Source organism: Falco biarmicus, chromosome 3, assembly GCF_023638135.1.
Source record: "Falco biarmicus isolate bFalBia1 chromosome 3, bFalBia1.pri, whole genome shotgun sequence".
Taxonomy (NCBI): domain Eukaryota; kingdom Metazoa; phylum Chordata; class Aves; order Falconiformes; family Falconidae; genus Falco; species Falco biarmicus.
Window position 1 is genome coordinate 92,508,984 of NC_079290.1, and position 27,995 is coordinate 92,536,978.

General features: G+C 42.4%; 2 protein-coding genes across 2 annotated transcripts; one reads left to right on the top strand and one right to left on the bottom strand.

The window, feature by feature from the left end:
• Window positions 1-7,018: 7,018 nt before the first annotated feature.
• On the top strand, window positions 7,019-24,910 carry BPHL (biphenyl hydrolase like). Its single transcript, XM_056331740.1, has 7 exons — window positions 7,019-7,343; window positions 10,135-10,238; window positions 12,793-12,959; window positions 17,037-17,190; window positions 19,521-19,652; window positions 22,209-22,332; window positions 24,794-24,910. The coding sequence occupies exons 1-7, from the start codon at window positions 7,243-7,245 to the stop codon at window positions 24,879-24,881; spliced, it is 870 nt and encodes a 289-aa protein (XP_056187715.1). The 5' UTR covers window positions 7,019-7,242; the 3' UTR covers window positions 24,882-24,910.
• Window positions 24,911-25,160: 250 nt separating this feature from the next.
• LOC130146062 (tubulin beta-1 chain) lies at window positions 25,161-27,950 on the bottom strand. The gene is made up of 4 exons (XM_056331739.1): window positions 27,796-27,950; window positions 27,026-27,134; window positions 26,643-26,753; window positions 25,161-26,434 (listed from the first exon to the last, which is right to left on the bottom strand). The coding sequence occupies exons 1-4, from the start codon at window positions 27,850-27,852 to the stop codon at window positions 25,374-25,376; spliced, it is 1,338 nt and encodes a 445-aa protein (XP_056187714.1). The 5' UTR covers window positions 27,853-27,950; the 3' UTR covers window positions 25,161-25,373.
• Window positions 27,951-27,995: the final 45 nt, after the last annotated feature.

Here is a 27,995-nt window from a genome sequence, read left to right on the forward strand (position 1 = left end):
TTTTCCATCGTAAGATCCTTGTCTTATTTGGTACACAGAAGAAATGGTGATCATTTCATGGACATACATTAAATGTTTCATTTGCTCTTCACTAAAGTAAGCAAGCCTAAACCTTATGAAATAACAACAATGTAGAGCACAGACATGAAGCATCTCAGAACAAGACTCGGGCATAGGGCAGTCCTAGATCTTTAAAGCAGGATGTGGAAGGTGAAGGTCATTTTAGCTTTGATGCTGTCAAGTCCAATTCTAGACTACTGCTCGTAGTTCAGGTGTCATTGTGTGGATGGTATAGGAAACAACCACAAAACTGAAAGCTACAGACAGTGTCTTTCAGGACAACACTTACAGAAATCAATCACAGAGAAGATTGAGCTTCCTAGGCAGAAAATATAAAATCAATCACAGAGAAGATTGAGCTTCCTAGGCAGAAAATATAAAATACTATAAGCTCTTTAGTGTATTGTGGAAAACTACGTAACTGGACCTAATGCCTGGAAGCTGCAGCCAGGCATGCCAAAATTAGAACACATATTTAACAATAAGGATGATTAACTACTGGAAGAAACTACCTAGGGAGTCTGTGGATCCTCTTGGTATCTTTTAATTAAGTCTGATCTTGTTCCTTAAGAGGGATATAGTCAAAAACAAAGCTATAGGTCTCAATACAAGGTTAACTAGGTAAAATGTAGAAGATAATGGTGTACAAGAGGTCAAAAGAAAAGAGTTAATGTTTCCCCTAGGCTAAAAATTTAAAGAAATGTTAACTATAGCAGAGAGAGATATCAGCTAATATAACTCACTGGGTTGCTCATTTCATCTACTACCCCCACCTCACAAACACACCACCCCAACCCTCAAAAACCAAACAAACAAAAAAAAAGGATGGCGTTCATTTTTGAAAAGCAACCCATCACGACAGACAAAAAATGCAGGAAAATAGGGGGGTGGGGGCGGAGGGATGTATTATAGTGTAGATCAGATACCTTTCTTGGCAAAAGAAAGAGGAGAAAGGACAGAACAGTAATTTCACATCAAACTGGCAAGCTATCAGCCTGAAGGACAGGACAGAGGAAGTAATGCAGCAGCCTTACAGGAATTTTTCATAAGATGGCTGAGGTGCAAGCCAGATTAAAAAAGGCTGTGGGCTGCAGCAGCAGACCTCTTCCTCATGGTCTCTCCTTGAATTTATACAGCGGGTGAACTCATCCACTTTCGCACAAGGACATTATGTTTTCCAATTTTAAGAGAGTAGGAGCTTTGAGACTTTAAATCATGGTTTTATTGCTAGTTGAGTTCTGCTCACAGAAAGTACTAGTTTAAGATATTGAAGAGTCCTCTACCCAGAATTCTTGTGTTCCTTGACATCACTCACTTTTGATTTCTCCTTTACTCTAGGCAACAAGGTTAGGAGCTTTTTCTGTGGAGCCAAATCTAGAACACTGTTTAACAGCAAATGATCAAATACCATTCAAGTACAGCCTCCACCCCATAGTCATTGCTACACAGCAGCCAGTCTGTCCTGAAATTCTAAAATGCATAAAGGATTCGAGTCCATGCAATTCAGAACAATTTACTTAGGTAATTTTGTTACTATCCCCATTCACAGCATACAAGCCACTAAGAATTTTGGGGAATTTTTACAGCTTCCAAAATAGTTGCTAAATGATACCAATTAATAATACTGAATAAAAAACTCAGGACACTGTTGCAAGTATTGGATATGTGAACTTTGAACTGAGCTGGCAACATACAGCTCCTCTTCCTCTGAGGCCAGTTTCCAAGGAGAGGCAATACTCAAGAACGGGGCCTCTGACTGATCAAGCAGCTTTAAATAAACTACATCCATTTTCTCTGTTAGATTTTTCATCATTATACTAAAACACATTAAAACCTCTCAGCCTTGGAGGCACATGGAAAATAGAAAGTCTCTGAAACACACCCAGCCTTGTACATGGCGAGAAGGAGCTACAAGGAAACAAAGTAAGAAGGATCATGCAGTACGGGCAGGACCACATCAGAGCTAACTAGGACTTGGGAGGGCTTTCTTCCATGGACCCTAGTGCCCTCTTGGCGTTTTTTCCATCCCTTTCTCATCCCAGTCTACAAACTACAGAAAGTGCTCCTTGCAGCATGCCAGGTTTCCCTCCTAGCATACCAATGAGCATCAGGAGTCAGCCAACTGATGCTCATTTGTTCCTTACCACAAAACAGCAGCTACGGAAAGTGCAGCTTTCACACTCGATCCTTAATACAGCCCCTGGGGAGAAGGGAAAGGGGGAAGTTAGGATCAGAACAGGGTCTAGGGTGCAGAGTCTAGAAGCTATCTTCGTGCTGGAGGAAGTATTGCCTATGAGTGAAACAAAGGAGGCCAGGCTCCTGATATTTATGCTGGGTTTCCCCCTCCTCTCCGACTAAGTAGGTCACTTCCTTTCTTTTTAGCAGTTTCCTCATCTCTTTGGTACAGACTCTAACTTCTGCCAGAGCTAAGATGTGGTCAGATAATAAGTATTAAAGTTCTAGAGCTCAGAGAGATGCCTGATGAGAGCTGTTTGATTCAAAAATCCGCATTAATCACCTTAACAAACTAGTAATACTGCTTGGATTTTGAATGATGTGATGCAATTCCTGTGTGCCCCACACACACCTCAGGTCAAGAGAAATAAATGCAGTACTGAAAGAGTCATCTGGGTCACAGAGTTCACTAAAATCGATTCTTACAACACCTTTCACAAACATATCAAGAACCACTTTCTGAATGTTACTCTTTCCCTCTCCAAAGTAGAAGCTGGATCTGGTTTGGTACCAGAGTATTTGGAGCCATTTCAGGTCTCTGAATCCAGAATGCCCTGAATCTGAACAAAAATTATACCAAGACTCTGCTTGGATTTGCAGGATGGGGATCATATTCAACTTTGAAATTATGAGACTGCCTCACATTGACATGTCTGCACTTGGGCACTTCAGATTTATAATGCAGCTATTCATAAATATATGAAAGGTATGCAGACACTACTTAAGCTGACAGACAACTATCCTTTGCTAGCATAAGAAAGACACAGGCAAACATAAAGAAAACAATTCTGAAATGCATGTCTGTGTCTTAGTACCTTAATCAGTCTGAAATGTTCTTTTGAGCCAAAGTATCCAGGATCTTTTTCTACTAGCTGTTCTGCTTATGGCAAGATGTTCTCAACTTGTTCTAGCTACCTGCACCTCCTGCTGCAAAAACACATGCTGCTACTCTCCACTTGACAGCTTCAAAAGTCATTTCACATACACTCTATCTTTCTCCTTTGGAAGGTCAATACCAATTCATAGAAACATCGGCATTTTCACATCTTTGTTTTGCATTTGGCAATTCACCACTACCCAAATCTTTCTTCTTTGTGCAGCTGGAGCAATGAAGTTTTGTCCTAAGGTGAAAAATGTTGTCTGCTCTAACAAGCATCATCCAAGAGGCACAAGAGCCCATGTATCAAAACAGGCATAAGAATTGCAGGATATTTCACTTCATAGAAGTAACTAAAATGAAAGAGGCAAAAACGATCAGTCAATACATACACAGACTCAAGAAACAAGTCTACACCAAGAAGCAAAGTCTACAACAGTACCTGGATCACTAGGGTCCCCAACTAGACAGATATGGCTGGGACAGGGACTCCTGAACCCATGAGCAGAGAGTGAAGGAGAGACCTGTTCAGCTGAGGCTGATCATGGCCATTAAAGCCTATTAGTGCCCCCAATGGACCTGGCAAATAAGTTCCTCTTTGAAAGCTCCAGAGTTAAAGCCCTACTAATGGTAATGATTCTGGTGCATTGTACGGATTGTTGCTCCTGATATGAGAATCCCATGTGTGAGTGAAATTTATGTCTCTGGAGACCTGGAATTAGCCTTTCTACCTGATGTTCCAGCATGTCTTGATGGACCCACTATGTCAATAACTGACTAGTCTTTTCTAGATTTTCTACAACCTGAGGAAGTACAAAAATAGTAGTTCTGTAAGGAACAAATCAATGCAGCACTGACAGCACAGCCTGGCTGCAGGGACTGTGAGGGCTCATCACAGGTGACAAAAGTCCCACTGCACAGCAGTGATGCCCTCCAGAGCCTTGGGTGGATATCAGAGAGAAATTCTGCCAGCAGCAGCAGCCAGCAGCTGCCATTGAACATAAGTTTCTGTCTGTAGAGATGATCACACTGGAAAGATGGGGCAACACCAAGGGGGCCAAAAAAATGACAGAGCAGTTAAGAGGGAAAGGGAGATCTGTATTCAGGGACACATCACCAGGAGAAAAGTGCTACCTCTTTAAAAAATTTTTTTTATTTTCTTTTTTCTTTTCCAGGCAACAGCCAGAAACAGTTAGTTCCCAGAACCTAAACCATCAGCAGTAACCAGACAAATAAAAACATTTTAAAGGAGCGGACAGGAAAGCTAGTGCCCCAGTTGTTCTCAACTCTTTCACAGGTTGTGTAAGAGTAAGCCTGTGTCTGGCTTGCTCAAAGCATTTTCCCTCCTTTCAGCCAGTAATTTGTAAGGAGAACATATCTGAAGAAATAGTTGAGCTGAAATACTTAATCCTCCCAGATGCCCATCATTATGTCCAAATCTGCTTTACTAACAAGACTGGATATTCTGGTGAACTGAGTAGGTTGAACACAGTTTGAACCTGTGAGTTTACACTCTTTTTCTCCCCAGATCATCTGCCACCTGCATCCAGCCTTGGCAGAATCCTGCTTCCACAGCTGCTTCTGGTGCCATAGCCCTGTGGGCCCAGACAGCAACTCTCTCCTCAAGCATGGCTCTCTCCTGTCACCCATCATGGTGCCAGTCATTTTCCACACACACACAGAAAAGCATCTTTTGCCACTGCCATTTCTGCCCCAACTGCCATGTTAGTTTTCTCTCTCCAGGCCAAAGAAGGCAGGACACTGCCTGTGAGAGGGTTTGTATGGTCCAGGCTCTTGGCAGAGGAATGGCTGCTTTACAGGCCTTGTAAGCTCCAGAGCTGTGATTGAAGGCCTGGAGATTATGTGGTACACCACCTCAACTGTGACAGCCTTTTCTACAAAGGGACCACTCAGCTTTTGTCACACCAACAGTGGGGTTAACCTGCCTGGAACTACCCCATCCTTAAGTGGTACAAAAACCTCCTCATCTCCCTTTTCCTTCATATCATTAGGGCTTCTGGTTTTACCTTTCTGATTACCTCTTCCCCCACCCCTACAATGTATGACGAACCCTTTCTACTTTATCCCTCAGTTCTTCAGCACAGATTCTGAGAATTTCTTATATCCCCTTTAGCCATAGTAGATAGAGGATATGTAGGAAGATTAGATTGAAAGGCATTTTAACAGGAGTGAAATTGAATACAAGTTTGGGACCTTTCCCTCTAAAGCTCATAGTGATACATGACATAGGAGCCCCTTTTGATTCGTGGGAATTACAGAATTCAGGAAAAAAATCAGTTTTGTGTAGCAGAAGACCAAGCTACCTCTTTTTCCTAAAGGCAGAATAGTCAGCCATCACCTCCAGTCGTTTTCCACCAGAAAGAAATGTAGACAGTGACAGTCACAACAAAGATGAGCCTCTGAAAGCAGCCTAAGAGCCAAGGAAACTGTAGGGGCTTGTAGATGGCACTGGGCAAGAATGAAGGCAGCTTGTCTTGATGATGGATTGCTTGTAATTAGCCATACTAAAGACCTTAATCTTAAATGGTTTGATCTGCCTAAGGGATAAACTGAACCAGTATGCTCACACAGTTGAGTTAATCTCTTTATGCATTGGAATTTGTTATGACTGTTGTTCACCCCTAAGACTTGTTAGTCCCATACAAATGGCAATAGGGTGGGAAGGGTGACAACTATTCACTCTCAGGGCAGTCGCTGAGCTCCCGCTTAGCTGGAGTGAATATGTAACACTGACCTGTCTTGAGGAAATCCCTCTCATCCAGGTATAAGGCAGGAGACTTTGCTTCCTAGGTCTGTTTCAAGCCTGGTACCAGCTTTCTGCTATTTCCCTCACTACCCTCACAGCCTTCCCCACCAACACCATGGCTGGCTGTGACTCAGTCTGGATAATTCTCCTCCACACTTGGAAAGCAGACATGGGAGAAAGACGTCAGTCTCCTTGGTGCTTTATGAACAACCTGTGAGAAGGTCCAGAGGAAAGTAACACCAAGTGCTGTGGTGAACAAAGGCAGCCAGGCTGCTCCAGAGGTGGCTGGCCCTGGGCAGTATGGGCCAAAGCCTGCGCCAGGAGATGCGTGCTGTTCCCACAAGCAGGACATACAAGGAACACTGGTGAGGCAGTTAACGATCCCTGTCAGGGGCCTGGGGTCAGCATGCTGAAGGCATCATCTCAGGGGAGCTGCAGACCCCAGAGCTGCCCTTGCTGTCCCAACTGCCCCAGCCCCACAAGGAGCTTTTCTCCAGGCAGACCTGGAGTTGCTGATGGCCGACCACCTTGTCTTTGGTTTTCTCACAGTCCATGGAGCTTCTTGCGTCATGGGCAAAGCTGGAGGTGCAGCTCACTCTTGGGCCCCTGTATCTCCCAGAGCAGGGGACTCCGCTCGCTGTAGGCACCTCGCCTGGAGCTGTGTCAGGGTGAGGACGGAGGCGCCCGCAGCGCCCCACTGCCCGTCCCAGCGGCGCGGCTGCCCACCCGCCGCAGGGCCGGCCGCTGCTCTCCTCTCGGGGCCGGCAGGAGCGGGCAGGGCCCTGACCCCCCGCCTCCTGCCCTCCAGGCGGGCAGCGCGTCCCCTCTCGGGGGATGGCAGGTGGGATCAGGGCTCGCACTGGTGTGGGAAACCGAAGGCACCCACCGGACCGCCCACCCGGAGCGGAGGGCACCCACCTCGTCAGGGAGCGACCGCCAACACCGGCCGGCGGCGGCGCCAAAGCCGAGGCGCCCAACCCCCCGCTCAGCGAGGCCGCCGGCGTTACCGCCCTGCCTGAGTGACACCGCCGGCAGCCAATCAGCGCACGGGCAACCGCGGGCTGTCCCGCCGGCCGCCTTCCCTCCCGCCGGTCGGGGAACGGGGCTGCAGCGCCGGGGCGGCCGAAGTGCCCGTTGGGTCCCCGGGCACCTCTCTGCGGGCCGGCCGCAGCGCCCAGCGCAGCTCGCTGACAGGCGCCTCCGACCCGCCCGGGTCGCGGCCTCCACGCCCCGGCGCGGCCCAGCGCTGCCAGGGCAGGGCGGCAGCCCGCCCCGCCGGGGAGGGACGGGCTCCGTAGGCAAAATGGCTCAACGGAGCGCGGGCCGGGCCCTCCGGGCGCTGCTGCTGCAGCCTCAAGCCCGGGCCGTGCCGCTCGCTCCCCGGGGACCGGCTGCCTCCTACGGGTAAAAACCACAGTCGCCTCCTTCCCCGCTCCCCAGCGCCCTGGTCCCTCCCCTCCGCCCCGGCCTTGGGGAAGGCGGTACTGGGCAGGCCGGGCGGGTGTCACCGGGGGGCCGGGGTGGACGAGGTGTTTTAGCCGAGGGGGCGCACACTAGGTGCGGGGAGGGACTCTGAGGTGCCCACTGTCAGGCGGGGAGGTCGGGCCGGCTGGGGAGGGACGAGCTCTCGGCTGTGGTGCCAGGAGGCTGCAGGGCTCCGCGGCCCCTTCCCCCGGCGTCTGCCACCCTCCCCCGCCAGCCCGTTGCCGCCTGCCCATCAGGTGCTTCCCGAAGGTCGCTAAGAGAATACATACACCTAAGGTATAATACTGCTTATTCCTGCTTATTCCGCAAATCCTATTAAGGAAAGCATAATACCATCATTTTGTTTTCCCCGCGCAGATGAGGCTAGGGCGCTGGAGCACAGGGCAGTTGCCAGGTGAAGCTGCGCTTCACAGCGGTGAGGTGGAGCGGCCTTGCACTACTTCAGTTACAAAATAGCAGGGGGGGTGTTTTGTTTTAACATGTTTTCTGATTATGCCAACGAATGGAAAATACAGTCTTTAAGAAACCTTGACAGAAGTCATCGGGCTGGCAGGCTCACTGAATTGATTTCAGATTCACAGAAACTTGGTGTGGAGAAGACCAAATCTGCCTTAGGTATAGCCAGTTCCAGTACAGTTCTTCAGCACGTAAAAAAGCCCAGTTAATTTGTTTAGAAATTTTTCCAGAAAGTATTGAAAATACTCTTCATGTGAAACTCCTGGATGTCACTGGACTTTACACTGAGGAACAATCCAAGAACAGAAAAGTGTCACAAACTCAGCAAAATTCTCAAGCTCCTGATGTTAATAATTAATCCTAAAATAAATAAATAGATCTTTTGTTAGGAGCTGGAAATGCTTTTGGCAATTATTAATTGGAAGCAAAAAAAAAAATCACATTCTTATAAAATCTAATAAGAGCAAGGTGCTAATTTGCTGTGGTGAGAGCTATGATAAAACAATATGTTGAAATTAATGACAAAACAAAATATGGTGTATCAAGAAAAAATATATATTTATTTTACAAATAGAAAAAAGCAAAAGTCAGATGTTCAAAAAGGGAGTAAGAAGGCCATCTGAATGCTACATTCAGAATTAAAGTTGTGAAGTATATAGCCACATAAGGTGTGATATATGGACTTAGAGGAGGTTCAACATTACAGTCAAACTAATAATTAATTTAATCAATTTTCAAAACTATTCAGCAAAACTCACTGAAGTTATAATGACATAGTTTCTTTGAACTGGATTCTTGCCACAGATCTGCATTTGTACTCCAGTTCTCAAATTGGATCTGCACAGGTAGAAAGAGCTGATCCTGTTCTGCACAGTCACAGCTTATATTTAAGCATGTGGCATGATTGGCTATGTAGACCAAGATTTTATGTAAAATCCAAATGGCTTTGTGTTAAACAGGTTCTGTGGTTTAACTGCTGCTTATGTGTTGGGGACCTGAGTCTGCAAACTACTATTAATTTTCATTTTCCTTATGAGAAGGGTTTAAGTTTTGGGGATTTTTTTACCTTTAATTCACCATTTTAAACTCTATATGGTTGAGACTATGCTTATGTGCTTTAAGTAGTTCAGAATTTACATGTTAAAATTGAATATTTAAGAAACTGCACAGTGCTTACCATGGAATAGATTGTGGTTGCATCTAAGACTGGAAAATGGCATTGCTGTATGCGTGTGAAATTCACATTGATTGAATTCATAGGGCAAGAATATTCAGTCTAGGTAAACTGGGAAGTGCAAGGAATGAGGATTAACCATTAGGTAACCAAATGGCAAAATTTTTAGCATAGTGCTACCTTTAAATAAAATTAGGTTGTTGAAAATATGTCTTGCATTAGGGCACAAACTTGCTTGGGAGAACAGATGCAGTGGTTTATACTGTTAAGAAGATACCTTCAATCTATGCTACTTCTGCTTTCTTGCTAGCTGTTTGTATCTAGACATGGTATTTCAAGGTACCTGTTTGCATTTACACTTATGTCTTGCTTTGTACTGAAGGTTAATGTAGGAGCTTAAGTGTTAGGGCTGAGAGGTGGCCTATGCAGTTGGTTTCTGTGATACTTCTTCAGAGGGTGAGAGGTTTTGGTCACATGGTATTTTCCAATTAAGCAGTATCTCCTGCTGAGACTACACTGGCAGAAATATTATTATCAGATGCTTCGCCGCTCTTATCTCAGTGCAAGGTGGTTTTCATTGCAGACCGTCTGGTTCATGAGGAACAGTCACAATAGATTGTGTTTTCTTTGAGCCTCTGTGAGAGGCACAGTTCAATAATAACAAGGGGAATGCTAGCCATTTCAAAAGTTATATTGTGACAGAATGGGGCTTCTCCTCTCTAATGTATTTTTTTCAGTACATTTCTGTAGCCATGTAAAGTTGCTAATAAAACATATTCCCCTTGTTGCACAGTCAAGACATTTTTTTCCTCCCCTTTAACTTAAGTCATTTAACTACATTTGTGAAACTTAAGTACCAGAGCTACATAGTGGTCACAACTGAATACTTCTCTGCTTCTGACAGATCTTTTATTTAGTCTTCTGCTCACCCATGAAAGGCAAGTGAACCATTTAAATCTCGCTGTATTGTTGTTAATATCTAGAAGAAGCAATTATTCTGTATTCCTTGAATGACCATGCAGTAATGAGAATTAACTGTCTGAATGTTTTCCTATTTCTCTCTCCTTCCCCCATCCCTAGTACTTCAATAACATCTGCCAAAATTCAAGTGAATGGAGTCCACCTGCATTATCAGCGGACAGGAGAAGGAAGCCATGCAGTTCTTCTGCTTCCCGGAATGCTAGGTCTGGAGATTTTGTCTTATCTTTGTAAAGCAACCACCTCTTTCACCATCCAGTCTCAATACAGAATGCACAAAACTATTTTGTAATATGTTCAACACCTGATTGTGGAGCACTGTTATTAAAAAAATGCTACACATACAACAGATAAGAAACAGCAGAGTTATTACAATCAGTTAACAGTTTTTAAAGTTTTCATTTGTACCACCAGACACTTCTTACACGATGTCTTGGCTTATGTAGTAGTCACTTGCACTTTTGGATGTAAGCGCACAGAGGGGGTGTCTGGCACAGGTGGCAAATAGCTGCACAAGGTGCAAAATAACAGAGGAGACGGAAAAATCAGGTCAGCTATATTTGTTACACAGACTTAATTATGCATTCCTTTTTAGGAACTAGATGCATTCCAACTGAATTAATAGACATAATGCAGCACTTGCAGTTTATTATAGTGAAAAAGGAACAGTTGAGACTGACTTTTTTGCTTAAAAATGTATTTTCATGTTTTGGTTATTAAGGGCAACATTGTTAAGATTCTCAATGGCTTTTTGAGATGGACAACAGGTTGTGCTAGCTAAGTGGTGTCTGCCCATCGAGACCACTGCTTTTGATAATAACCCTTTAAAATTAATTCAGGCTTTTTTCCTGGGTCCTTGCAGCTCTGAAGAGCTGATCTGACTTACTAGCAGTTCATGGCAGGCTCTCAGTAGGACCATTACTGTGCTCAGAGTTGGGCTCATGCTTAACTGAATTGCTGGATCAAGATGACAGAATGTCAAGAACTGAAGAGCAGGAAGCATTTGTTCTTGGCATCAACAGTTTCAAGTCTTCATGAAGTGGTTCTTTCTTTCAAAGAGCTCTCAAAGGGAGAGTGGAAAAAAGTTAATGTTAGGGGTTCTTTAGCAGTCATATGTTTTAACCTAATAATTTTTAAGAGATTTTTAAACTAGTAGTCATGTTGCCAATGCTAAGTCTTGAAATAACATATTGCTTCAGTTCTGAATAATATTATTACTGTTAGGTGTACACTGCTATCATGCAGTTAGCATTATTACAAGCAGTAATAGTTAAGCTTGGTTTCTTTACCATTATTAAGTTTATGGTTTAATATTTTTGGGCAGCACTTGAGGGCGACACATTCTGACACATACTTCTTCCCTTTGTAATGATAACTGTTTGCAGTATTATTTTATACCAGTACTAAGTGTGTTGTGGCAGCAAGATAAGTGCTTTTAGGTCAACAAAATTAATTAGTCTTTAGACTCTATAAACTGCACTAAAACAAAAGGATGCTTCTCTTTCTAACTAGAAAAATACTAAGAAAACACAGCATTCAAATATGCTCTCAGCCTTGTTTAATTTTTAAGTTACAAAAAATATAGTAGAACAAGTATGTGCATGATAATGCAGAGGTTCATACAAAGCCTATGTAGGAATATGTGATTAATATTAATCAGGTTGCACTGGTATTTTTCAAACAACCCGGTATTTTGCTTCTGACTATATATAGATATATATATTTATCTTTAGATATAAATTGGTGTTGCAAGACATCATGCCAGGCTGTAGTCTGCTCATCACAGCATGCTATACACAGCCTCTTTTATCATTTAAACTAGCTCATGATAAAGGAGGAAGGTTCTGAGGACATATTTCTCCAAGTAAACAGAAAAAAAATCTTAAATACCCTTAAATAGCCTTTTTAATATAATGATGGATTTCCAATTTGATATTTGATTTACATCATTTGAATATATTAGATATGAACAGGTTTTAATCAAGTAGCATGTGATACTGTTACCACATGAACATAATGCAAATAAGCAATAAATTGCAGTCTTACCTTCATGCTAGCGCTCATAGGTAGCTTAGCGCAATAGACTGGAGTACTTAATTTTTCAATCCTTTGAAGATCTGAGCCGTCAATAAAAAAAACTGTTCTGCATGAGAAAAATGGCTGCATTTAGCTTATTTTGGTAAGACACATATTAGAAAAATGAAAAGTTAGAGTTTTATGCTTTCGTGTCACCACTGTCTCCTCAGGCAACAAGTATTTGAAGCTCAGCTGTAAGCACTAATATTCTCATATAAATGTTTTATTGAGTAAGAAAAACTGTCTTACATAGTGCTTTTCACCTACAGATTTGTAACTAGTCAGTATATTCCTTCCCCTTCAGTTTCACCTGTGCTGTCCAGATAAATATCAATGACCATGCTAGTGCTGTAAATCTATTAATGAAAAATCCCTACCCAGGTAACCCAGTTTAAGATTCTGTATTAAAGCATCTGAGTAGAGCACAGTTTTTTATGAGCTTACATACCTGCCAGGAATGGTTCACTCTGAGCACATTGCAGATATTTCTGAAGATTTTTATTGTGGTATTTCCTGTCTGAGAGTTGCAATGTTTAGTTACAATTAGAGATAAAGTGTACTTCAGTTGATGGATAATCTCTTTTTTAGAATTAAGAAACAAGTTTCCCTGGGTTTCCATTTAGAGTATGTATACTATGTCTGTATTGTGGTGGTTACTATAACTGAAAAATGATGATGTTTCAGGGAGTGGTCAAACTGATTTTGGACCACAACTTAAGTCTATGAATAAGCAACTTTTCACAATTGTTGCTTGGGATCCTCGGGGATATGGACGGTCCATTCCTCCATCTCGAGACTTTCCTCCAGATTTCTTTGAGAGGGATGCAAAAGATGCTGTGGATCTTATGCAGGTAACTCTATTCTGAGATTTTATTGTTTTTCATATACATATATTTAAAAGCTGTTTTCCTTAAATTTTGAGAAGGAGGAAAGAGTACTGTTAAGCAGGTTGTTTCCAGCAGGCAGCAAGTTATGCAAAAGAGCACAAAAGTGAAGGCTTAAAACTGAGCAGATGCACGCTGCTCTGGAAAATATTTTCTTCTTCCACCTCTTCTGCAAGATACATAGACGTTCAGCAGTGGGAATTAATTATAAAGCAATAACTTCTTATTCCAAGACCCTGCCCTAAGAAGTTTGCAGCCAAGAACCATGTAAGTTTAGGTAAAGTCTATATAAAAACCAAAGTCTATGCTAAATGGTTTAACTGAAGGGATTACAACAGTGAAAGGCTCTTCGAAAATATTCTAGCTAATAGAACCTTGGCATTTTGCCTTGAGCAAAATGCCATTTCAAGAAACATTTCATTCTAAAAATTAACTTGACTCTTCCCATTTTACAGCATATTACTGAAATAAATTTTGTGGGAAATCAAAGGGTTCCTGTGGTCATAATAGATCTTAATAACAAATAGAGTTATTGTGACTATAAAGCATATGATCTAAAGCTGTTATTACTTCTCCATCTTGCAGAATTTTTTATTTCAAATCTGTGTTTTTGTGTTCCTCTTTTATTCTGTCCTTATGCTAACACTATTTTCTGGTTTAGTTTTAACTAATATTTTGGCTTTGTTACATTAAGCTATACAGTCTCTTTGGCCGTGTTAAGAAAGTTGGCAGAGCATTAAAATTCCAAAAATATGAGACAACATTCAGGCAGTCAATCCAACTGTATTTCTCTAATAAGCAGTAACCTTGCAGAAACCCATCTGAAACTAGAAATGCAGCCTTCCTGGAGTATTCTGCATAGCAAAACAAGTAAGTCTGACAGCAGAATCAGGGTTAAGACACAGTTTTGCCCTCTAACCATAAAAGCAACCTCAGCACCATAAATCACCATTTTTTTCTGCTACACTAACAAAAAAACCCCAAACAACAAAAACCCAAAGATGCTGCCATGGATAGGTGACAAACTTTCAGCCTAAATGGTTGTAACCCCCTTTCCTGCCTCTGTTCAAATACTAATAAACATAAAATAGAAAACAGAGCTGTCCCCAAAGATAACCTAACCATATAGCTTCCAGTCAAACAGGACAGCAGCCTGTCTAATCTCTAAAGCTGCCAAAACAAATAAGAGATATCATCCTGGCTTTTTGAAGAAGTTTATTGATACAAGCATATACTAATAATTTATTAAAATCTTCCCAAGCCTGGGTAACTTGCTTCTATTTTAGCATAACATAAACGATAGCACAAATCCCAAGGAATCATCCCAACTACAATTTCCAGAATAAAACAAAGTCATAACTCCTGCAGAAGGCTTTATAAGGATGTGTGGTTTACATACATCATCTGGCCTACACTTGACCAAAAAACCCATCCACACAGGTGAGCCTTCAGAACCGCTTTTTCAGATTCTGGTCTCTGCTGGAGCTGTGAGTGCTGCAGAGTTTCTGTGAAATATCAAAAGCTAAAATTCTGCAGAGTGTTTAGCACCTTGATGCAGTTGACACTGCCCTGTATCACTGTATATGTTCTGTGAAGGAGTTTGCTTGAAATAAAAGGAGTATAATGCAAATAAATCCACTTTGCTGTACTCCATCCCAATGTCTAATGCTAACAAAGGCCATTAGCATTAGAAAAATAATTGTGAAAATAATTAGAGTTGATATTTAAGAGGTTCTTACTCTTCAGAGCTACAGTCTTAGCGAAAGTATGAGCTTGGGCTTCTCCAAGTTTTTGTAGATCAGCTGCAACCCTTGTGATGTACTCCCTGTGATCCAATGAAAACATGCAGTGCGGAGTGCTGTTGTATTGCAACTCACTGTTTTAAGTTACTTCTGTCACAGCATGTGTGATCATTTGATTGCATTTCACATAGGCCTGGATAGAGGAGGTGATTTTGAAAGAGATTTTGTTCACTTACAGGATAGAGCCAGCACAAAATCACCCACAGGGTTGAGCTGTGCGACCAGCTCTCAGGTTATTGCCAATGTTTGATAATAAAGGCCTGTACTGTAAGTGACTGAAGATTAAAGCAAGCAGACATGCATAGCATATCCAACACATCTGTTACATCACATTGTTTTTTGGAAGGCTGCAAAGGATAAATTAAATTCCTCCTGCTGGAAAGGCATCCTGAGAAAACCCAAAGAATGCATCAAGATAATGGCTAGTAAACAAGAGAAATACTGGAGGCAAGCCGATCTCGGTTGAAGCACTGGCAAATGACCTGACATGAACAAAAATCTTAATCTGCTATTCCACCTATTAGCCAACTTTGAGATCCGTAATTTGCTATTAGTGGTAGGGGAACAGCAGCAGCCAAAGCAAAAACTGGAGCTTTACAAGTACTGCTGCCAACTCCTGAATCTTGCCAAGACATCAGTAACCCTTCAGCAGCACGAAAACTACTTTTCAGGCAGGCTAGGGCCAACTTGTGACAAGCTGCAAAGATTCAAGGTTCTCTTCTCTTGCTGTCAGATCTTACTTTACATGTTCTTTTCTTTTGCCTACCTTATTTCTCTTCTGTTTAGTAATTATAGCTTAACAGAGTGAAATCTAGTATTGAGCAACACTACAGTGAACCTAATTCCAAGGAAGAAGCCAAAACCAGAAAAGCCTTAGAGTGATAAAAGCTAATAGGTATCAAGTTGACTGATAAAGTTATGCCTTACTTGAGCATGGAGTTTACAAGCAGTTTAGAAACTGTTTTTCCTCTGTAGTTGTTTCTCTCATTGCCTGCATTTTTGCTTTCTTCTCTACAAAGAAAGCAGGCCTGGACTTCCAACAACAAAATGTCAAGGAACAGAGCAACTCATTCAACGAACTTGCTCTTTCTCCTCCAAAAGTACAATATCTTCCTTAATCACATCTAAAAGACTGTAATTTCTAAAAAACAAGCAAAAAACTAACCAAACAAAAAAAATCACAAACAAAAAAAACCCCAACAAACAATCCCCCCAAAACCCCTTTGAAACCTTTATGTTTGTTTCTAAAAGAGTTCACAGACTGAGGCTTCTGTATGCAAAACCGCAAGTACTGCTTAACTATTTTCCCTGTACAACCTTCAGATGCATTTTCTCCTGAGTGCCTTTACCTTTACCTTCCCCACCCCACCATTTGCCTACTGAATATCACACATGCAATCCTGTTGCTGCCAGTACCCACTACCACAGGTTGTGCTATATGAGGAAACATGAGTTTCAAATTCTAGTGGAAAGCATTGTACAAGTCAGAATGAATTAAGGTCTTGGCTGTCATATTTTTTGCCCTGAGCCTTCCTTTTCAAGAAGGAGAAATTTCGTTATTAGTGTTTTGAATTGCAATTGACTGTGAAGCAATATTTAAAATGTACACTTAAAAGCTTCAGAAAATGTAAATTAGGCACTAAAATTTGATAAAATCCTGTAGCAAATACTGTAAGCATGTTTTTGTTGTTGTTACAGAGCTGTTGTTTGGTTGGTTTGAGGTTTTTTAGTTCAGCTACCATCAGTAAATTACATCACTGGGTTCCATTTTTAAAGTCCTAAACTTTCCTTTTTCTGAAGTTCATTTTGGTCTTGGATTGTCTGCCATCCCACACTGTGGTAGTCTTTGCCAACTTTATACCAAGAGAATCCACAGATTCTTGATACTATTAGGCTCTCTGATAAGGTCTTAACTCCTCATTGTAAATAAACATTTCTTAATTTCAAGAGGTTTTTTTTTTTTTAAATGCAGAAAGAATCTAATATTGCTACTGCCTGTTCCATTAAGTAGTTGTAGAAAATTGGAAGGGCTGGTATAATTTCTTGTTTTCTAACTTTCTGACCTTTTCTTAAGTATTTTTATATATAGCAGGAAAATTACATTTTCTAATTATGAAAGCTAACAGTAGTTCAACTATGTAGTGTTGTATCTAAATCTGTACTGTTAGTTTTCAAGAAGTATTTGATATTTATTTGTAAAACCAGCTGACGATTTGCATATAACTTTCTTGTACAAATCAAGGCACTGAAGTTTAAGAAGTTCTCTTTGCTGGGCTGGAGTGATGGTGGAATTACAGCACTCATTGCAGCTGCCAAGTATCCAACTCTTATCCATAAGCTGGTTGTCTGGGGAGCAAATGCCAGCGTTACTCAAGAGGATGTGAGAATTTATAATGGTATGTACAAACGGAATATTGTACCCTAAATTAATTATTTTCATTTCTTCTTGACCTAAGGATCTTAGTCATGTAGCAGCTAAGTGGAGACAGAGTTGAGGACACAAACTTAAGAAGCAGGACATAAAATTCACTAAGTTGTAAGTATAGGGGTAGAGTAATCATAGTGAGAAACTCCATAACAGTTACCCTAGGGGTAATATAATAGATCTTGTAACAAGTCCCTACCACACTGCTGAAAAACATGTTATAATAGCTTATCAGTAGTTTTCAGAAATTCAAGGTTGTTTTTCTGTAACAAATTCCTAAAAATAAATTCCAAATAATACTGTTGACCCCAGGCTCGATTTCTTTTCTCACATCTTGCACAGCCTTTAAACAAAGTCCACAGAAAATCACTGGGGTAGCACACAACATCTTTTGTCTCCAGGGATTATATAATATATAGACAGTAAGAAAACAAGCTCATAAGTTACTGTTTGAGTTCAGAAAGAAAATGAATCATTCAAGTAAGTGTCCCAGGATGCCTTGCTAATTTGCATTCCTTTAAACTTAATTATTGTGGTTAGAAAACCCTTGCAAAGTAAAGAAACATGGGATTTCTGATCCTTATTCTAGTCATATGAAATAGAATCTGATCACTTGTTACTGTAAAGGAAAATAGCAAAAATTGCTAGTGAACTCAGAAAGGGACCATGCTTCTTTTTGAAGTTAGAAATTGAAAGTTAACCATGCAGCCATCAACAACTGTAAATCAGTGTAGTTTCATTTTAATGATTGGAATTTGATTTATACCACCTGTGAAATCTGACTGTCTGGCTTCAGCTAAAGTACAAATGTATGTATTGCACATGTGTACTTACCTTACCTATACTAAAGCACTTTCATTGGTGGTAGCAGTAGTATATTTTTTAGTTCAGTGAGCAAAATGCTTTTTAGCTCTGTGAAAGTGCTGCTTTATTTCTTTACATGCATTTATATTTACAAAGTTTCTATTACATACTAAATGACATGCATTTCGTAATTATCAGCCAACAGGCTAAAATGTAAAAAAAAATATATTTAAAGACTGACTTAACACAGAGCAACCACAGCAGTTCTGACCTTTGACCCCTTCGTGGACTGCTGCTTTCAGCATCTCTTTCTGGGTGATGGGGCTCAGAGGGTTGCAGTGCAAACCTCCCACAGCTGGCCCATCATGCATCTCAGCTGCTGTGGAAGCTTTGGGAGGAGAGAGATGTGTTTATTTGGTAACTGTGTCCTTTCAGTATAGGCTCTCCTCCTTTTTAAAATTAAGGCCAGCTACAAGAATAAACCAGTAAATTCTATAAGGGAAACACCTTTTCAGTAACAGTTAGCCTGGGGTGAGCAAACTCATTTCCAATCAGATGCTGTTATAAAACACTTTCAGTCACTGCTACCTTGCTTATTTGTCTGAACAGATTCAATTTGTTCATTAACACCTCACTCCTTTCTTCCCTTAACTCCCATTTTAAACCAATTAAAAGCTTTGCTAGTGCCATGTATTGCTGTGTGATGATTCAGTACTTTTCAGGTCTCTTTCAGGTACTCTGCTATGCCAACATTGTTTTGGGCTTTGTCAATACAAAGCTCTACAGCTGAAATACAGTTTAGTGAAAGTCACCCTTGTGGATATCTGGTTTTGTGAGCAGTACTGAGAATTTTAGAAGGGGAAAAAGAAGGTAAATCTGATAAATAAATAGCTAGAATGTCAGATTATTTGTACAGCTTTAGCTAGCCTGCCATGAGTCACAGGATTCTACTAAGTAGAGTTGCTTGTTTTTCTGTAAGACTATGGCAAATGTACCATGATGTCAGCCTGCTGGAATGCCTTAGTAAGAGCTTCCTTCCTCAGAATACTGGTAGGAGCCATGGAAGAACTTCCATCCATGAGCCAAAGCAAAAGGCTGAAGGACATGAAAAAGAATTTCCAGCTCTGGCACACTGTTATAAAACTGTCCCCTTTTCATACACAAGGTGCCTCCTTGAGCTCTCTCCTTCTGCAAGCCCTCCAAACAGGAACATCATAAGTTTTAGGACTGAGTCCTTTGATTACTTTTTTTCTGTTGTTCCATGTGACCTCAACAACAAAATGGTCTTCTGCAACTCAGGAAGACCCCAGCAGAGATCGTAAAACTACTTTTTATAACCTTTCCATACTATGAATTATTTAACACCATTTCAGTACAGTTTCAAGTTTGAAATACAAGTCTGTGGTCTGGTTTGAAAATTTACTCAATTAGATTGACAGTACTGGGTTATATCTTGTTGCCGGAAAGGACAACATATTTCAATGTTATTTTTTGTAGGCATCCGAGATGTTTCGAAATGGAGTGACAAGGTCAAGAAACCACTGGAAGAGATGTATGGACATAGCTACTTCGCAAAAACCTGTGAGGCTTGGGTAGATGGAATATCTCGCTTTGCTGAAAAATCAGATGGTAAGGCTTTTACAATGTTAAACTGAAGAAATCATAGTAGCAGACAGTTCTGGATAAAAATCTAACAGTATTCCTAGCAGCCAGTAAAGGAAGGACTCTGCGTATGGCATTAAAAGCTCAATCTGACTCACAATCATGAATAAAGCAATTACTTGATAGATGGTTCACAGAATCAGCAAGGTACAGGAGGAACACACGCTTATGGGAAGCATTAGCTGATGAGTCTCCTCTTGTTCCACCACAAAACTACATTATTAAATCATTGCTTTTGTGCAGACTGAACAGGAGGGATTCTGTTCAAGCTTTTTTCTCCTCTGTCAGTGTGGAAGGATTACCTTTTGGTGACATCATTGTGATATCCCAAGAGTGAGGCCTGTTCATTCCAGGCTCTGCAAACAGGAGCTGAAGCACTATTTCAAAGCTAGTAGTATATGAGTTAGAAAAGAAGGAAGTTCAGATTTTGAGAACTCAGAATTAACAAAACACATTTAAAGACCACTATTGTTGCAGCTTCGGTGTTTAAAAATCTAAAAAGAATAGTTAAGCAAGACAATATAAAGCGTTTATCTCTGAAGATTTCTGCAATTGCAGACATTTGCAGCCAAGACTACCATGAATAATAACTTGCAGTTCTGTTTTTATTCACAGGAAAATTGCTTTTAATTTGCCTAAAGCAGAAATACATAATACATAAAACAAGGAGTCTGTAATTCTCATACATATTTTCCTGTAGCTCTCATATTGAAAGACAGGTAACATACATTAACGGGCAGCAGGTGCTACAAGGAAAGCATTCCATCATTTTGTATTTTTTTCGTAAAGCTTTGCAAGGTATCAGCAACATGGTACTAGTGATTGGATAAATTGTGATCTGATTTTATGTTACCCTTTCTTGAATACATCTCCTTAAAACTAGTTTATTCCTAAGTCCAAAGCCCAGGGTGGTAAAACTCTGGCTGTGACATCCTTTTACTGCCTGCACATGCCTCAGATGCTATGAGATGGAGTGACTGTGAAAAAGAAGCCACCTGGAGACATGTAACAAGGAGCTGAATTACCTAGATGCTGTAACTAGGTCAGATATTGGGAGAAACCTAATGTTTGCTAAAAAAGATTAACAACAATCAGACTGCAGGTTTTTCCAGGTGTAGCTTGGGGCTGGTGATTTAGACTATAAGCAGGCCTCCTTGGAATTAAAGTTAAGACCCAATGCACAGAGGGTGCAGATATGTCAAATACAAGAAAAGAGTTTAATAAAACACATCCAAGATAAGATGGCAAAGCCTTTGTTGGTCAAAATCTCAACTCAAGCTCTTTTTAATAAGTAGACTATTTGCCCTAAATGTGACAGCTTTTAGCATGAAATGCCATAAGAAATGAAATTTTAGAGGGTACCAACACTTAATGAAACTAAGTTGCATAAAGCTGCAAAATTCAAGATCCTTCTTGCTGTTCTGTGGTTTTGGAGTAAATATAATCTAGTGGTTATAATACAAAACAGTTTTAGGACTGGAAACTAGGAAATAATAGTTTGATTGCCAACTACATCCTTAGGTAAGTAATTTAAATATACTTGTTATTTGTTCTGAAAAACAGTCAACATTTGTGCAGGTGTTTGAGGACTATGGGTGAAGTGTACTAAATGAAAATGTTTAACCAGTAGAACCGCAAGCTAAGACTACATAACCAAACAATTGGAAAAACCTCCATGAAACATGACTTTAGAGCTAAGGAAAACATGCATATGTGAGCATTAACTGTATGGCTGTTGGTAGCTGCAAGGAGACAACTACAAGCAGGACAAAGTTAGCTCAAAGATAAATGGAACATAATACTCACCAAGTATGTTTTGCCCAAAGATTCTCTTGCACAAGCATGGGAAGTTAGGCAAAGAGTTTGGAAACTGGGTTACTAAGGGATGAGGAAAAAAGAAAGGGAGGGAATTGGGAACAGAATAGTCTTTAAGGAAAAGCATTACAATTACTTCTAGTGAGATTAAAGACTAGTAAGCATAAAATTATTCTCGAGGTTCTATAAGATGAATGGGGAAAATAACCTTTGAATAGTTTTAGTACTATTTGTATTAAATGGTTATTCATTGCAGACAGCAAAGGGTCTGGAAGGTGGAACGCAGGCACGAGTATGAACTAAGTTAACTTGTTGATAAAAGCAGCCAATCTCATAACCTGACAAGTGATGTAACAAAATGTAGCATTAACGGGAAGGCCATAACACTTCGAAGGCTGAAAATAACAAAGCCAGGAAAGAGATGCATGTATTTGCTTTGAACAGTCAGAGAGCATGGGGGAAATGTGGGACAGAAGTACTTCATTCCCTCCATCCATTTGAGCTAGTATCCATTAATGAAGCAGATTTCAGTGAAGTAACATTTTGGAGAAAGAAATGTTAATTATAGTCCTGAAGATTAACTGCATGCTATTCACAAGGAGAGGTAATAACTAGAACCCAGTGGAGTTCACAGTCCTTTACAGAAGTAGTTTCAGTCTTTCATATTATTTTAAAACAAAGCGTGACCTTCATTTATTTTCTCCCTAGGTAACATCTGCCAAGAGTTGCTGCCAGATATTAAATGTCCCACATTTATAATTCACGGTGAGAAAGACCCTTTGGTTCCACAAGCTCATGCAGAATACATTCATAAGCACATCAAAGACTCTCGGTAAGTTATACGATGGAGTATTTTTAAACCATTGTTGAAGAAATGAAGCAGTTCAAACCCACAGTGTAAAAAAAAAATAATTTTGGACAAGTTGTCTCTGCCACAAACAGAGCTATTTTAAACTACGCTAGCAAGTTACAATGCAAACAGCATAGCTGAACCTTTCTTGCAATATAAGCAGTACAATATCTTAATAAGCCCTTTCCTAGTCTTCCAAGAGAAACCAAATAAAATTATTTTCCTCTTTCCACTTCACACTCAGAACTACTCCCTAATATTTATAGAAACAAGCAAATTTCTTCTCTGTTTCTGTTATGGCCAGTGCAATCCTTTTGCTGCAAGAAACTTCATTTCTATCCCATTCAGTAGAGCAGTGAACTTGGATGCCATGAGTGAAGAGAGATTCCCAGTTATTAGAGAGAAGCACAAGATACTGATGTTTGCTCTGCCTTGTTGATGTGAATAACCTCTTCAAAGATTTTGTTTTCCCCACTGTCCCATGAATTTTCAGTGTTTTTAAAAGCAGAATGAGGAAAAAAAAAATACAACTACACTCAGAGATAGTACTTTATAAAAACATCAGGGCACCATCTGCTTGATTTGAGAATTCCAGAAATGCTTCCTATAAAATGCTGGGATTTCACCAGCAGAATTTTCTTTATAGATTTGCACATAAGTTCAAGAGCTCCATTACTAGTTAATAATAGACTGTGTTGATTAACTCTGGAGAAAAGAATTAGGAGAACAAGACTTTTTTTTTTTTTTTTTGAATACAGAATGTGGGGAACTATTTCATTGGTGTAGTCTCTGAAGAGTTGAGTGATATATTTATCTCAAAGTGAACCCCACAGTTCATAGAAATGCATTATGCCAGAGGAAAGATGAGAAAAACAGACCTTCCTAACAATCACATGCAACTGTTTTATTTCATGTCTGCTACTTAGTTACTCCCACATGCCTGCTTCGAATACCTATCATCCTGTTGGGGTTCACTGAGCTCTGAAACGTTCCAGATACTGAGGCAGATCCTTAGAAAAACTAAAACAAGGATCTGGTAACTTCTCTTTGGAAGACAAGCTGAAAAAGAAACACTGTTAGAAGTTGCTGTCTAATAAAATGTAAAATGGTTCTTCTCATGTCTTCATGCTGAGGTACTCCCCTATATGTGTATTTACCAGAAAAGAAATTAGCCTAATTGTGTTCTCAGAAATTAGTAGTTAGGTACATGGTCCCCTTCCCTTGTTGCACTGGAGATGGCATGTTCCATTGTGAAGCAGAAAGAAAACCTTAAATTTAGCATGTTTTCAGTAATATATGCTTCTACCAACAGCTTTTCTTACCTTGATTTTTATCTAGCAATGCAATAGAATAAGCTTATGCTGATTGTAGTGCAGATACATTGCTTATTTCTCTCCTGGTAGAGTGTGCCATCACTGCATATTTGCATGGTTAAGCAGCATTACAGTGGCTTAACAGCAGTAGCCAATAGTAGCATACATAGTGCTATAGGTTTGCACATCTGTGCACTGCTTGGTCTTTGAAGAAAGAGAATGAAATTCAGACAGAAGTGCTAGAAGAGCTGGGTATGCTCACACACTATTGCTTTTCACCATCAAGGCAAAATAGCACTTGTCACTACCAAAAGTAAGATCCCCTTATTGTAGCGGGGCTTAGATAACATGAAGGCAACATTACAAAGTATCAGTCAAGATGGCTTTAGCTCTGTTGAATTTGCTTAGTATGTGGTAGGGTAAAATAAAGAGACCCCCCAATATGAAGCCACATTAGAAGTACACACCTGATCCATAAAGTTTTTCCCAGATGGAAAACAATGGCAAATAACATTTAGCCTTGTCACACTCATTTCAGTATTACAAAGTTTTAACCTCTTCACAGATACTACTTTTCTAAGCTTTTTTTTCTATAGCTGAGGGAGTCTCAACTTCCCTTTTCACTTCGATGGATGAATGGTGTTAGTTTTGGATTGTCTTTTGCAGAAAGATTAGATAAAAGTCAAATGCTAAGTTTGGATGTTGACAAATCTACATTTCTGTGGCGATCTCTTAAATGTGTTGCCTGCCTGGCACAACCACTGTTCTCAGAGAGGGAAAATAGCTCAGGTATTTCATATACCTTTGGAAGATGCATCCCCACTCACATAAGTTTTGGAATCTTACCTTCTCTGCAGACCACCAGAAAAATTCCCAGAAACTAGGTCTAGGAAAAATTTGTTTTAAGCTTATTTTATCCTCCCCAAAGCAGGGGAAAGCTGTATGCTTCTTGCTTCAACCGTTGCTCTGGTTCACATTTTGAACCATGTACATAGGGACAGTACTTTAAAGAGAAGTTACATCAGTTCTGTACTTAAGTAAACAAGAGCAAGGAAAAGACAACAAATATTTTTAGTTATCTATGCTCACAGAATAAAATATATATTCAGTATTTGATTTTCTCTTTTAAGGTTGCTTCTGATGCCAGAAGGAAAGCATAACTTACACCTGCGTTTTGCAGAGGACTTCAACAGACAAGTGGAAGATTTCCTGTGTTGACTTAAATAGTAAAACAAGTTAGAGTTGTATGTTGTTTGTCCTTGCCTTGTTTAGGATTTAGCTGGCTTTCCATTTTCATTCAAGTTACAGGTAGGTTTGAGTCCTGTAAGAAAAAACAGGAAAGATATTTGCATGGGAACCATATATTTTGAGAATATGTAAGCCCTCAGTGGATCAGGAGTGTGCTGCAAGATTTCTGATGTCATTAAAATTCTTGCCACACAGGACAAATAGATGTTTTGTCCAATAGAGGTGTTAAGAAAGACAGGAAACGTGATCTAGAATTCATGCCTTTATGTGCTTTTAACATTAGAGGACAAAAACATTGTAATAACTGGGTTTCAGAACTGTTACATTGAAAAATCTGTCAAAGTTACAAGTGCAGAGAGGGTAACTGGGTACATAGTTTCTAGAGAACATGCTTTACCACCACTATCAGAAGTCATTCCATACACATGCCTGCTTTACAGAAGTTCCTTTGACACCAGGGATTTACGCCTCATCCTCCTCCCCTTCCTCTTCATATTCCCCCTGCTCATCAGCAGTGGCATCCTGGTATTGCTGGTATTCGGAGACGAGGTCATTCATGTTGCTCTCTGCCTCCGTAAACTCCATTTCATCCATGCCCTCGCCGGTGTACCAGTGCAAGAAAGCCTTGCGCCGGAACATGGCCGTGAACTGCTCCGAGATCCTCTTGAAGAGCTCCTGAATAGCCGTGCTGTTGCCAATGAAGGTGGCAGACATCTTGAGGCCACGTGGGGGGATGTCGCAGACTGCCGTCTTCACGTTGTTGGGGATCCACTCCACAAAGTAGCTGCTGTTCTTGTTCTGCACATTGAGCATCTGCTCGTCCACCTCCTTCATGGACATGCGGCCACGGAAGATGGCGGCCACCGTCAGGTAGCGGCCGTGGCGGGGGTCGCAGGCGGCCATCATGTTCTTGGAGTCGAACATCTGCTGCGTCAGCTCGGGCACCGTCAGGGCTCGGTACTGCTGGCTGCCGCGGCTGGTCAGAGGGGCAAAGCCCGGCATGAAGAAGTGCAGCCGGGGGAAAGGCACCATGTTGACCGCCAGCTTGCGCAGGTCGGCATTCAGCTGGCCGGGGAAGCGAAGGCAGGTGGTCACACCGCTCATGGTGGCCGACACCAGGTGGTTGAGGTCCCCGTACGTGGGAGTGGTCAGCTTCAGGGTGCGGAAGCAAATGTCATACAGGGCCTCGTTGTCAATGCAGTAGGTCTCATCCGTGTTCTCCACCAGCTGGTGCACAGAGAGGGTGGCATTGTAGGGCTCCACCACCGTGTCCGACACCTTGGGGGAAGGCATGACGCTGAAGGTGTTCATGATGCGGTCGGGGTACTCCTCCCGGATCTTGCTGATGAGGAGGGTGCCCATCCCAGAGCCCGTGCCACCACCCAGCGAGTGGGTCAGCTGGAAGCCCTGCAGGCAGTCGCAGCTCTCCGACTCCTTCCTCACCACATCCAGGACAGAGTCCACCAGCTCAGCACCTTCCGTGTAGTGCCCCTTGGCCCAGTTGTTGCCAGCCCCACTCTGACCTACGGGGCAGACCAAGAGCAAGGTGCCACATTAGTGCCCCACCAAGGGACACAGGTGATGCCACCTCCCCCACCCCACGGGCTTCACCCCTCACCTCCACCCCCACTCCGCTATTGGGATTCACATCCCCCAGGGTCACTTGCATGCTCGCACCAGGTCTCTCCTGGGCGGAGCTCCCGCTTTGGGACTCCTCCATCCCACACTCACCAAAGACAAAGTTGTCGGGACGGAAGATCTGTCCAAAGGGGCCGGAGCGCACAGAGTCCATCGTGCCAGGCTCCAGGTCCACCAGGATGGCACGTGGGACATACTTGTTACCTGTGGGGGAAACCAGTGCCAGTGTTACAGCCCCGCAGGCAGCAGCCAGTGCCACAGGAGCCCCAGTGTGCTCCCTTCAGCCTCCCCACATCTCACTGGAAAGACATGTCTCAATCAAGACTACCATGTTATCAGAGCCATTCTGAGAACAAAGCTCTCTTAGAGGAGTTACTGGCAGATGACAGCTCTTCTTCAGGGATATTTCCAGCCTCAATGAGCTGGCACGCCTGCCCCATTTATTTAAGGGCATCTGAGGAAGCAGGCACACTTACCAGCAGCTTCGTTGTAGTAGACGTTGATCCTCTCCAGCTGCAGGTCACTGTCCCCGTGGTAGCTGCCAGTGGGATCAATGCCATGCTCATCACTGATGACCTCCCAGAACTAGAAGAAATTTTGAGAAAACAGCAATTACTAATTACAGCTGGCCAGTGCCAATCACACACAGCAGCGCAGCCTGTGCATGCCATCGCCCCGACCACTCCCTTGCACAGCAGAGCAGCTGCCCAGAGGAAGGTGAGTCAGTGCAGAAGGGCCTCGCTGGCCGCAGCAGCTGAATTGCTGAGGTCAGAGAGCAGCTGGAGCACCAAAGCACAAGTTCATGCCTTTACATTTTGCGTCAAAAAGGTGACAGCCCCCGGGTAGCTCTGCTTGGTCTTCTCCCATTGTCTAGGAGCAGCTTAAGACCCTCCAGCCACTGCAAGATGGCAACACGCTCGGAGGAGGGGGCTCTCCGTGGCACCGAGCGCCGCTCGCTCCCTCCCCCAGGAGCCGGCGAGGGGCTGCGGAGGGGCGAGGCAGCGGGCGTCTGCACGGGGCGGGGGGGGCTGGGCAGCGGGGAACCAGAGCCCGGGCGCACCCCAGCCACCGCCCAGGCCCGCGACGGCTCCGACCGCCGGAGACGGGGGGCACGGGAGCGGCATCCGCGGCGCCTTAGCGAGTCCCGGGCCGCTTTTCACCGCCGGACGGGGCTGCGCCCCCAGCGCGGGATGCCCGCAGCCCCCACATCGGGAAGCGGCCCCTCCCTCCCCGCACCGGCCCGTACCTTGGCGCCGATCTGGTTGCCGCACTGCCCGGCCTGGATGTGCACGATCTCACGCATGGTGACGGTGTCCGACGCTGCTGCTGCTGCCGCCGCCGCTACTGCCGCCTTCTCCGCCCGCTTCCGCACTCGCCGCTGCGGCGGCCGCGCCCCACGCCGCCCCTTAAATGGGGCGCCGCGCCCCGCCCTGCCGGTGACGTCAT